This window comes from Spermophilus citellus (genome assembly GCF_964194105.1).
Source record: "Spermophilus citellus genome assembly, chromosome: 3".
NCBI lineage: Eukaryota > Metazoa > Chordata > Mammalia > Rodentia > Sciuridae > Spermophilus > Spermophilus citellus.
In genome coordinates, this window is record NC_138184.1 from 72554244 (window position 1) to 72566904 (window position 12661).

The following is a 12661-nucleotide window of genomic DNA, read 5'->3' on the forward strand; positions in this document are numbered from 1 at the left end:
TAGGATCTGGGCTTCCCTGTTATTCTTTGTGTGACTCCCTTAGCCCCTTTACTCATCTGTTAAGACTTTCAGGTTTTGTTGTTTTTTGGTTTTGGTATTGGTTATTGAACACAGTGGTGCTTTTACCACTGAGCTACACCCCCAATCCTTTTTATTTTGAGACAGGGTCTTGCTAGATTGCTGAGGGCTTGCCTCGAACTTGTGATTCTCCTGCCTCAGCTTCCCCAGTCGCTAAACTTTCAGTTTTGTGTGCTGGTGAAGTCACACCTGTCTTTTCCTTACAGGACTGACCCTCTTCCCCGTTACTCCGCTCCTCCAGTTTTCTTCCTTCATCCTCCACAGTGGTCCAGTCCTTTTTTTTTAAATATTTATTTTGTTTTTAATTTTCGGCGGTCACAATATCTTTGTCTGTATGTGGTGCCAAGGATCGACCCCGGGCCGCATGCATGCCAGGCGAGCGCGCTACCGCTTGAGCCACATCCCCAGACCCAAGCAGTCCAGTCTTAAAATGCCACTTTAGGGTGCACTGTTGGGTATCGGAGACGACGTGGGTCCGCCAGTGTGAAGATCCTTTGGGTCTTTGGGTCTCTGGGGTCCTGCTTCGACTTCTAGGTTGGCTACTCCCGTGACACCACTACGCTTCGCCCCCAGGCCCCGCCCCTCTGAGCCATTCATTGCGGTCTCACTCCTCCCCCTCCCCCTCTCCCATTGCTCAATCCTGGCTCTGTAGGACCCTAGACGCTTGGGTGGCCCAGCCGCTAAGATCTCGCCCCCAAGGCCCACCCCTCTGCCTAGCCAATGGAATGCTTCAGGCCTGCTCCCTTTAGGGACCGTCCCTCAGTCTCTTTCCCCGCGGTCCCGGCCTTAGGCCTCTCCCCTTTTCAGGCCCTCCGCTCAGACTCCGCCCCTTGCCTAGCCCAGATTTGCACGCAGCAGAGCGCGCGCGGGCCCCGCCCCCTTGGTGGTCATTGGCTCGCGCTAGCGTCGCGGGCTGGAGGCGGGGCGGCGCGAGCTCGAACAGGACGGCCGCCATCTTGCGCGGAGCTTGAGTCGGTGCCCGAGGTTGTGGCCTAGAGTGAGTGTGAGTCTGTTGCCCTGCCTCGCCCCGGCCCTGCCGCTGCTCGATCCCACCACGGCTCAGTCCCGCTGCGGCCCCACCAGAGTCCTCGTTCGCGGAGTCCCCGCAACTAGCCCGGGTCCAGCCTTTCGAACCTCACCCCGGCCCGGTCCGGCCTCCCCGCGGGGTCACGCGGCCGCCCCGGGGACGATGAACGGAGGATAAATGGTGCCCAAAGCAGACAGCGGTGCTTTTCTGCTGCTCTTCCTACTCGTGCTCACAGTTACTGAGCCGCTGCGACCAGGTGCGCGGCGCGGTGGGGGGGCGGGGCGGGGGGCGGGGCCGCGGCCGGGAGTCCGGCGAGGGCCAGCGCCGGGACCACCCTCCACACTCAGCTACCTCAGGCGGTTCGCGTCTGAGAAAGAGATGGGTGAGGTCTGGTTCACCGGCTGCTGGGCGCAAGCTCTAGCTTCCGGTACCTGATACCGGGCGCCTTGCAGGTCTTGCCGCTCTGTCCTCGAGGATGTCGCCTCTGGATCCTCCTCCACCGAGCACTGCGTGCCCTGAGAGCCACCGGCCAGGAGCTGCGCCTTGGGCGCGCCCTGCGGCCAGCCCCAACGTCATGATCGACCTGGAGGGCTGGGGGCCGGGAGCAGTTCCTGGACGCACCTGGTTTCACAGGCGTCCGCCCCCCTGTGGCCTGGTACAACCTTTCAGCCCAGGACAACGGTGACTGGGTGGCTTGTTATCCTGTGAGACGTTGCACCGGAGAAATCCTCAGCGCAGAGCCCGATCTAGAGGAGGTACTAGGTCTACAAGCACCCTGTGCAGAGGGCAGAGACCTCGCCGTGGTGCCAGACTCTTAGCAGTGCTCCATTTGTGTGATGCGATTAAATGCTTTTGGAACTCCCCTTGGTGGAAAATCAGAACCATGACTACTAGAGGGCCCTTTTCTGCCTATGTGGGGTATCCCTGAACTGCACCAAGAAAATCAGATCCCCCTTAAGGAAGGATCATTTATCCTGTGCTGCAGACCCATTGTTCTTTTAAGGGGCTACAAAATGTTTTAGTGAGCAGGAAAAAAGATTCTTAGATGGAAGAAAATGTTGTGTGTATTAATACAGTCACCTTTACTTCAGTCCAATGAATAGTACAATTCTTAATTTTTTGGTACAATGGATTGAACCTAGGACATCTCACTTATTAGGCAAGCACTCTACCACTGAGCTGCATTCCCACCCTTTTTTATTTTGAGACAAGAACTAAGTTGCCAAGGCTGTCCTCAAACTTTGATTCTCCTGCCTTAGCCCTCTCAATCGCTGGGATTACAGGCTTGCACCACTAGGCTGATTTCTGACTGATTCTTACTGGTTTGTTATTGAGACAGTGTCCTATAAAGGGTGAAGTGCCCAGGGCCATCTTCTGAGAGTGACATCAAGGATGAGGTGGGAGCACAGAGGTGTGTACTTCACTTTGTTGACCTATCCAGGTTACCATCCTAGAAATGCTGCGTTTAAAGGCTGGGGTTGTGGCTCAGTGGTAGAATGCTTGCCTCGCACATGTGAGGTGTCCAACTACAACTAAAAATGAAAAGAAAGGAAATGCTGCACTCTGGGCTTCATGCCTTTGTCATCTGCCTGGAATGTCTGCCTCTTCCCCAGTGTCAACCTGGTGGCCGGTAAGCTCATTGTGGAATGACCTTGGCAGGGATAGAAGCCATGAAAAAGTTTGCCTATGAGGAGGGTACAGAGTTGATGAGTTTGTGGGTTCTTGTCATTAAATTCTTCATAAATGTGTGTACCTTTAGAGAGGTAAAACAATCCTGTTGTGGTTCCTGAATCCCAGTTTTACATATGAGGTCACTGGGCTTGGAGATGAAGTCACACATAATGCCCATCATCTTTAGCATACCTCTGGTTTCAGGTCCAGCATCTCCTGCCTGGATCACGGAAGTGACCAATGTCTTTAACTCCTTTTCCCCATTAACATATTTTACCAGATGGCCAGAAGCAGTAAAGAAAGTGTATGTGAATGCTTGATGTCTGCCCATCACTGGGAGTATTCAAATGAAGAGAACATGCCCTTCCCTTTAGGAGTTCCTGAGGTGGAGGCAGAGTCTAGGTACATTCTTGTTGGTTGAGTACCCCTTGAGCATGGGAGCCCAGAGAAGGTGGCAGAGTTGTCTGTCCTTTTGCACCTGTGAAGGAGTGAGTACCCCAAGTGTGGCATCCTAGAGACAGGTTGGCAGAGTTGTCTGTTGTTTTGTACTTGTGAAGTAGAGTAAGACTGCAGGAAGCTCATTCTGGGGTCTGAGTGAGACATGAAATGGGGAGGCTCCAGTAGAGGGAGCAAAGTTATCCTTTTAATTCCATATCCCTCCGTATCAAAAACATGTTTTGGCTCTTCTTATTTCAGCAGCCCTTGGGTGGTGTCTTGGATTGCCCTAAAAAATCTCAGGGATCTAACTGGCCCCTGACTTTCATTAGGCAACTAGGACAATTCTCATCCTGGGCCAGATGTTTTCTTTGAATGCTCAGGTGTGCCTCTTCACATATTTGCTTAGTGTCTTTCTTTAGAATGCCAGACAGAGGTTTGCCTGTTTGGTGATTGTGAGAGGAAGGGACTTCTCCTTTTTGAGAAAGAGAAGCCCCTGGTCTTGGTTTGCTCTCTTTTTTGTCTGGTTTTGAACCATACTTGGGTGTTAAGAGGGGCACTAGCTAGAACCTGTGTCTTGGGAGGGAGGCAGGTGGAGATGGTATCCTCTGACTCCTTCTCAGTGTTATCCCTGAGAATAGGGCCAAGCTACTTCGGCCTCCTCTCTGAGACAGGGCAGAGCCTTTCACAGAGTGGTGGAGAGACAGCATATGCTTGCATGATTTTTCACCAAAGTTTCTTTTTCTTTTTTTTGGTACCAGGGATTAAACTCAGGGGCACTTAACCACTGAACCACATCCCCAGCCCTTTTTTGAATTTTATTTAGAGACATGGTCTCACTGATTTGCTTAAGGCCTCGCTGAGTTGCTGAGGCTGACTTTGAACTCACAATCCTCCTGCCTTAGCCTCCCACTGAGGATTACAGGTATGTGCCATTGTGCCTGACTCTTTTTTTTTTTTTTTTAAGGCTGTGTAAAACTACTATATTTACAAAAGTTAATTCAGGGGCTGAGGCTTGTAGCTCAGTGGCAGAGCACTTGCCTAGTATGTGTGAGGCACTGGGTTCCAACCTTAGCACCACATAAAAATAAATAAAGGCATTCTGTCCATCTACAATTTTTTAAAAAGTGTATTCAGTCAATATACATGCATATATACTTCATTTACATCTTGAACAAGGAAAAACATTCAGTACTGCAGAGCTAAATGAGACTACTAGATTTAACCGCAGGTGTTAAATGCTGAAGTTACACTAGTTACACTGGAATATGGGCAAATATTGCTCAAGTAAAATTCTGTTGTTAAAGCTGAAATAGGTTTAAGGTCATTTGAGTTAAGAATAGTTAATACAAATCCTTCAGAACCCCATCTATCTGTGTTAGAATTATGTGACTTTTTTTCTAACTTGTGTATTAAATTTCTGTTTTAAGAAATCAATAAAACAGTTTATAGTAAATAAAAGTAATATTCAAAACTATAATTAAGATGAAGTAAGGAAAGCCAAAACATTAAAATTGTAAAACTTGTTGGAATCAGTCCTATATTTAGGAGTTAGATAATATATACAAATATTTTCAAGTAGATTACTTGCTCTGAGATGTTATTTTCTAAGTGCACTGTTAAACTAATCAAAACCTCTACATATTATTCCCTTAAAATAGTAGCACACACTATTGATGTCTGCAAAACTGTCAGTCTGAACTGACTTAGTGAATGAAAGTAAACAAAAAAAAATTGGATAAGTAATAAGAAATAATGGGAATTACAAAATGTATGCACTTCAGTTTTTTTATTTTTATTTTTTTTTATTTTAGGTTTTTTTTAATTGATAAATAGATCACTTTATTAAGAGGATATGGTAATTATAAATATACACATGCACCTAACATTGGAGCATCTGTATATGTATAAAATAATATTAATAGTCTGAAGGGAGAAACAGATTGTAACACACAGTACTTTAGCACCCCATTTTGAACAATGGAGAGATCATCTTGCACTTCAGTTCTTTTAATCAGCCAGACAGCTTACTTGCTCCTGTGGAGTATGAATGTGGTCATTGGTGATCTCTGTCCCCTCCAGGGTTTCAGTGGGAAGTTGCTTGTTCAGCTTTGCTTTAGCCATGTTGTAATCCCTAGAATCAAATTATTTTTGCCCTTTTTGCAGTTGTTTTCCTTAAAAAATCAGAACCTTCAGGCTTTTGTAAAAAAAAAACCTTTTAATTTTGCTTTTTCAGCTTTCTTCGTATTAGTTACTTCCATTTCCTTCTGCTACTCCTCTGAGTCTACTTGGGAACTTCCACAGACATAATGTTGTTCCCTGTAATCTCACTTCTCCCCCAAAGTTTCTTTTGAAATATATATTTGGTCTTGGTTGATTGAAGATGTGTTATGTATTGATTAACTTTCAGATGGTCCCCTGTAGACTGTTATTAGCCCTATTTTACAGATGGAGAAACTGAATTACAGTGCTCATAAAGCTAAGTGACTGAGATGAGATTTTAATCCTAGGAGTCTACTTGTCCCCTCATTATGTACCCTTGGCTGTGTCCTTGTTCACTCTGTGAATGTTCAGTCCTGGTCTTAAGAGAACCTCACATTATGCTTTGAACAGTTTTCTTAACCTGAGCTGTGGAGTTCCAGGCTGCCTCTGTCCCTGATAAGTCCTGGGGGGGATTCTCTATGTATTGAACCTTTTTCCTTCTGAATGTTATGGTCTGAGGGATGGAATCCCTTCATCTCCCACACTCATTCCCCCCACACTTTTTCTGTAGTTGGCCATAGTCACCACTGATGTGTGTTATGTCCTTCCAGGGTGTGGGGAAAAAGAAGGATCAGAGATTTGTACTGAAATAACTGTGAAAGCAACCTGGGTTCTCTAGGAGTTGCTAACTGATATTGTCGGGTTGGTCTTTTTCCTACTTGTGCAGGGAATGCAACATCAGTTGCTCATCTTAAAACTCATTCTGTTGGGCTTGGGTTGTAGCTCAGTGGTAGAGTGCTTGCCTAGTATGTGTGAGGCACTAGGTTCAATCCTCAGCACTACATATAAATAAATAAAGTTCTAGCAATAACTAATAAAAATATTTTTTTAAAAAACTCATTCAGTCTTTACTTGGGAAACAAAATCAGAGATGTAGATTAAGCCAAATCTCTCTCCAGGGCGATTCCATCATATGTAGCTGAGAAAACTTGCTTCTGAGCAAGGCCATAGTCCAAGAACCCTGGTCTGTCTTTGCCTGCCCATTTCTGGTCCTATAAAAAGCCTTTTGCTAGGCCAGGCCTCCTGGTGAGGTAGCAGGATTAGCAGCTGTCCTGCTTGTATTACTGGCAAAGCTAGTTGGGAAAGGCAAGTGACTTGCTTAAGGTCACACAGCTGGTGAACAGCATGGCTGGGATTTAAGCTCAGCCTTCTAGTTCAGGGTTCTTTCACCTCTGATGTCCAGAGTTTTCTTTCATGTGGAGTAGCATGGATTGGTGAATTGGAAGAGAATACTTTTCCTATAAGTGGAAGGAGCCAAAACTCAGAAGTAGCTGAAAAGTTGAGAAGCTTTGGCTTTTTAAATTTTGAGTGCTTTCCTTTATAGCCCATTATCCTGTGACACTTTGTAGAACTTATCCTGCTGGCATATTTGACTTTTGGGTTAACAGTTTCATTCTTTTTGGTTGGAAACCAAAAAGAACACAACTTTTTAGCTTCACTGGCTAATGAATTGCTATTTTTTTTAAAAAGGGAAACCTTTTATTTGAAAATAACTTCAAATTTCAAGAGAAGTTGCAAGAATGAAATTAGTGGCAAAACAAAAACCCAAACCCCACTGCATATCCTTTGCTCAGACTTACCTGTTAGCATTTTAGTTTATTTCCCTTATCCCTAACCCCATGCATGTGCCTAAGTGTGTGCCCTTGTGTGTGTACATAGGTATACACTAAAAACACAATGTTTTTCCTGAATAGCATTGAGAGTAAGTTGAATACATTTTGGCCCTTTATGCCTGAACATGTCAGCTATTCAGGGAGCAGGAGGTGGCTCCATTGCCCTCACTAATACCTGATCCATGCTAAGCACTGCATCATGGTCATGTCCTGTGGGGAAGGTCTTGAGGCCATAAGTAGTCCTGTGGTTAAAACTTAGGCTGACCCTAATGGAAGTGAATAGGTATCAGTGCATGTTAACAGTTATTTATTTTTTATTTCTTCAGTTGTAGATAATACCTTTATTTATTTATTCCAAGGATTGAACTCTGGGACACTTAACCACTGAGCCACATCCCCAGCCCTTTTTTGTATTTTTATTTAGAGACAGAGTCTTGCAAAGATGCTTAGAGCCGGGGCTGGGGATGTGGCTCAAGCGGTAGCGCGCTCGTCTGGCATGCATGCGGCCCGGGTTCAATCCTCAGCACCACATACAAACAAAGATGTTATGTCCGCCAAATACTAAAAAATAAATATTAAAATTCTCTCTCTCTCTCTCTCCCTGTCTCTCACTCTCTCTTAAAAAAAAAAAAAAAAGATGCTTAGAGCCTCGCTAAGTTGCTGAGGCTGGCTTTTTTTTTTTTTTTAAAGAGAGAGAATTTTAATATTTATTTTTAGTTTTCGGCGGACACAACATCTTTGTTTGTATGTGGTGCTGAGGATCGAACCTGGGCCGCACGCATGCCAGGCAAGTGCACTACCACTTGAGCCACATCCCCAGCCCCCTGAGGCTGGCTTTGAACTCGCATTCCTTCTGCCTCAGCCTCCTGTGCCACTGAGATTTTAGTCTTGTGCCATCATGCCCAGTTATTTATTTATTTATTTATTTTATTTATTTTTTTTTTTTAAGAGAGAGAGAGAGAGAGAGAGAGAGAGAGAGAATTTTTAATATTTATCCTTTAGTTCTTGGCGGACACAACATCTTTGTTGGTATGTGGTGCTGAGGCTCGAACCCGGGCCGCACGCATGCCAGGCGAGCGCGCTACCGCTTGAGCCACATCCCCAGCCCTATTTATTTATTTTTATGTGGTGCTGAGGATTGAATCCAATGCCTCATATATGCTAGGCAAGCGCTTTACCAGTGAGCTATAACTGCAGCCTATTTAGGGTTATTATTGCAGTTGGTGATTCCGGTCTTAGGAGTGATATGTGCTCCTGTTTATATCTGTGCTGTTGTTAGACTGTGCCTTCCTCTCCTTTCCTGTTCTGCTTCCCAGGACTACCTTGTGGCTACCTTCCTTATAATTTTTTCCCCTGGATACTTCCTGAACTGCTGGATGAGTAGTCCTCAGCAGTGGTGGGAGGAGATCTAGCTGTGTACATGTTCTCTTAGCAGTGATGGCAGTTGTTCTAGCTGCATGTTGTCTTCTTGGTAGTGATAGTGATGATCTAGTAGTCAGTCACCTTCCCCTGCTATACCTGAACCTTTGACCATCAGAGAGTTCTTTTGCCTCCTTGGTGTTTGACTTCAGGAAAACTTTTAGTAGTTTTTTGACTCTCAGTGAAATATGTCAGTAGTAACATTTAGAATCCAGTAGAGAACCTATGGCAGATTAAATATCTTCTTTGTGTGTTGATGGATCATTTCTTCATCATACAGCTTTTTTGTTTGGGTGTTGAGGATTTGGTGACCATTAGTTTTCCTAGCATTCTGCAGAGCAGATTAGTAATCCTGAGAGCCTTATGTGGGGTCTATAGTTTGCTGAGCTTGAGGAATGGTTAACAGCTGTATTTTGTTTTTGGCTTGATGTGTATTAATTGTTTTCGGAGGGTTAATGAAAGCTAACACATCTTGTCCTGCAATTTCAAGCTAAGCTTTGTGTCCTGTTATGTAGACATAATGGGCTTTGGTAGGGCAAATCCAGGCTGGAGATGAATGGCTCATGAGCCTGTGTTTGGAGTGCAGAGGGCTGTAGGTTCGGATGACCTAGGAAATAGTAAAGTCCAGATGTGGTTGTGCTTCATCTGTAAAAGGAGTGACTGGGCATAGATCAAGATTCATCCAGGTTAGATAGAGGCAGTTTGGGTGGTGGTTTTAGAGCATGGATCCTAAAGCAACACTGCCTGGAGTTGAGTCTGTTCTGCATTTCCCTTTGTAACTTCTCTGTGTCTTGATTATCTTACCTGGAACATGGACATCATATTAGGGCTTCATGGAGATGTTGTGAGGGTTAAAATGGGTAAGTATAAAGTTCCAAAAGTGATAGAAAGCAAATGCTTCAAACAGGCAAACTGTTAGTGTTATTCTCAGATGGACATCTGGGTTACCCCCTGAATCTGTGTGTAAGACTATGTATGTGAATATAGGCATGACTCCTGAGTCAGGGTTTCCTCCAGGAGGTAGTAAAGTGCAGTGGTTTTAAATTGTGTCTGCCACACAGTGAGTGCTACAGAATCTTAGTGGTATTAGAGGAGCATATATGACTTTCTGAGAGTTTCCAAAACAGCTGCCATGCTTTGGACAGGGCCAGAATTGTTCACAATTTTGCTCCTTGTCATATTCTTTATTTCTTCATCATACATGCTTTTTTTGTCTGGGTGTTGAGGATTTGGTGACCATTAGTTTCCCTAGCATTCTGTAGAGCATGTTAGTAATCCTGAGAGCCTGGTGTGGGGTATATAGTTTGCTGTGTACATGTCCTGGTTAAGCAGAGTTGGCACTCAGAAATCATTATTGAACAAATGTACAAATGGCTATTTATATTTTGACATAAACAGCAATAGTTCCTTTAGCCAGTGGGCCTTGCAGCTGCCCTTAGCGGGGTGGCAAGGAGGATAAAGGCCTTATGGCTGTCCAGCAGGAATGCCTTTGGAGGATGGTGGGAAGTGGGGTGGGGGGTGCTGGTGGGGAGAGAGCCAGGTGGTCTGGGCCTTGTGCTGGGGGAGGTTGCTCCTCAGATGTTAGCTGGGTTGAAAGGTGATAGAGTTGAGGGCTTCTGGTTATTATGTATCGTCCCTGAAGTTCACCAGCCATTCAGCCTGGGGAGGGGGGCTCCCCTGGGCTTGCTTGGCAGCTGGACTTGGTAACAGGCCTGCCCTTGTGTGAGACCTCTTTTGGCCTTTCCCCAGGCAATGCATGGTGCAGGCTGTGGTTGAGAGCTCATTGGATATGAGAGCTGTGCATGACTACTCTTGGCCTTCTCTCTCTCCTCCACCTTCCTTTTTCTCTCTGTTGATTCAGTCATCCTGGGCTGGTCATTGTCCTTAGTGTATATTTCTGCCCCTTCCCCCTTTTGGCCCCTCTCTGTAGCCTAACTTCTGCTGTCTTTGACAGATAACCATTAGTTTGGTCAGCTTGTTGTCCATTTCCTTCAGCTGGTTCCTGTTGGACAAGACAGGGCTGAGGGTAGATTCTTGGCAGGTATGCTGACTCACTGAGTTAAAAGCTGTGGAGGGGATTGCTTGGGGCATGCCAGGGGCTAGGCAGTGGGCAGAGCTGCAATAGAGAGTCCCCCAAGGGTCAGTACAGGGTGGTTAGCAGATCTGAGCCATGTACTTCCATTGAAATTGGTCTGTTAATGCAAAGAGTTTGCTTGTACCACTGGCTGCCACTGGGTTTATTGGCCATCCTCGTAGTGGGATAAGACCTTGGGATCCCCTCTTCCACCTTGTTCATGTGTTGGGGTCTAGTGCAGATTGGTATGGTACATCACGGGCACAGAGTAAGCCCAAGGGTTATAGATGATCTTGTCTGGACAGTATGGAAAAAAATGATGGTTTTCTTCTACATTTACAGATATTTACACAAACTTTTTACATAAGTGAAATGGTTCTTTTTCATTTAACAATGTATTTTGGAGATTTATATAGATCAGTATATATAAACTTATCTCATTCTTTTTAAAGATTTTTTTATTTTGGAAACATTTCAAGCCTAGTGAAAAATTGCAAGTATAATAGCATGAATTCCTTCTACACACAAATTTCAAATTTACCAATTGTTAACCCTTGACTCACCAAACATTTGCATGTGTACTTGGTTTGTATGTGTGTACACATACACTTTCTTTTTTGCGATACTCCTTGAAACTGAATTATAGACTTGTTGACAATTCATCTTGAATTCCTCAGTTTACATTTTTTAAGTTCATTCTCTATAACTACAGTATAGTTACCAAATTTAGGCAGTTTATAGAGATATACTGTTTATATCCTAACTTGTCTGTTGTTCCATTTATTACTTATTCTTTTTTCAAACTTGGTTCCACCTTAGGATTATATGTTGCATTTAATTGTCACATGCATCTTTTAAATTCTAGAACAGCTCTCTGACTTTGTCTTTTATACCATTGTCTTTAAAAGGAGTACAATCATCATACAGAATTTTCCTCATTTTGGACTTATCAGATTTTTTTCCCCTGTGAAATATTCAGTTTGACAGGAATAGTGCCTCAGGACATTGAACCACCCTCAGTGCATCCCCTCAGGAGGCACCTACTGTCAGGCTATTCCAGGAATGTCTATTTTGCCTACTTGGTCAGGTGAGATAGGTAGCTTTGCCCAGTGTTTTAAAGCATTCATTGATGATTTTTGTCTAAATTATTTATCATAATGATGGTTGCTAAATCATGATTTTCTCCTTATCATTCTATTTTGATTGGTATTCTATAAAATAGAGCTTTCCCTTTTTTCCTTTTCATCTTTTAGAATTAATATGGACTCATGATCCTTTTTTCTCTCGTCATAACTTCTTACTGTTAGCATTCCTTTTGAGGCTTATAATTGATTTGGCAAGCATTAGCCCCTTCAGACTAGCTTCTATATTCGATGCGTTTCCATTCCCTTCCTTGTATCTTTTTTTGTTGTTTTGTTTTTTTTGGTACTGGGAACTGAACCCAGGGACACTTTACCTCTGAGCTACAACTACCCAGTCCTACAACTACCCAGGGCCCTACCAAGTTGCTGAGGGTCTTGCTAAGTTGCTGAGGCTGGCCTTGAACTTATGATTCTCCTGCCTTAGCCTCCCACAGTTACCAGGATTTTATACATGTATCACTGACCAGCTCTTCCTTGTACCTTTTTCCACAGATCCCTGGTTCCTTGTTTTGGGAGATATTATTTAGTGTTTTGGGTGCTAAGAGAATGTTGCTGCTAATAGTCCTTTCAGTCGTCCAGGAAGAGTGTCTGTCTGTGAGCATGTGTAAACATGCATGCATTGTCTCTATACCTGTGTTAATTCATACTGTTTCTTTTATTTCCAGTACAGCATCACACTATTGCTTGCTTTTCCTGTTCCATATTTTTATCATCCTTTTCCAAAATGAGAACCTTGGCTCCCAAAAACATAATAGATTTACTCATTTACGTAATCATACAGTGCACATTCAGTAGTTTCCAAAGTACACTAAGAGTTTAAGATTTTTTTCTCCAACTCTTTTTGACTTTTTGTACTCTTAGTATATACTCAAGAGTATTGGGTTCAGGAGGTACTTAATATCTCTGTGTGTTTGTTTTTGTTTTTTTGTGGTGCTGGGGA

The 12661-nt window shown here is 44.1% G+C and overlaps 1 protein-coding gene across 4 annotated transcripts in view; it reads left to right on the top strand.

The window, feature by feature from the left end:
* Positions 1–750: 750 nt before the first annotated feature.
* Positions 751–12661, top strand: part of DGCR2 (DiGeorge syndrome critical region gene 2) — a 93795-nt gene continuing 81884 nt past the window's right edge. The window contains exon 1 of one of the 4 annotated variants that reach the window (XM_081285869.1): positions 751–1361. In XM_081285869.1, coding sequence (XP_081141995.1) covers positions 1283–1361 — 79 coding nt within the window. In that variant the 5' untranslated portion in view covers positions 751–1282. The remainder of the gene's footprint in view (positions 1362–12661) is intronic. The other 3 variants (XM_081285867.1, XM_081285868.1, XM_081285866.1) reach the window with 3 other exon arrangements.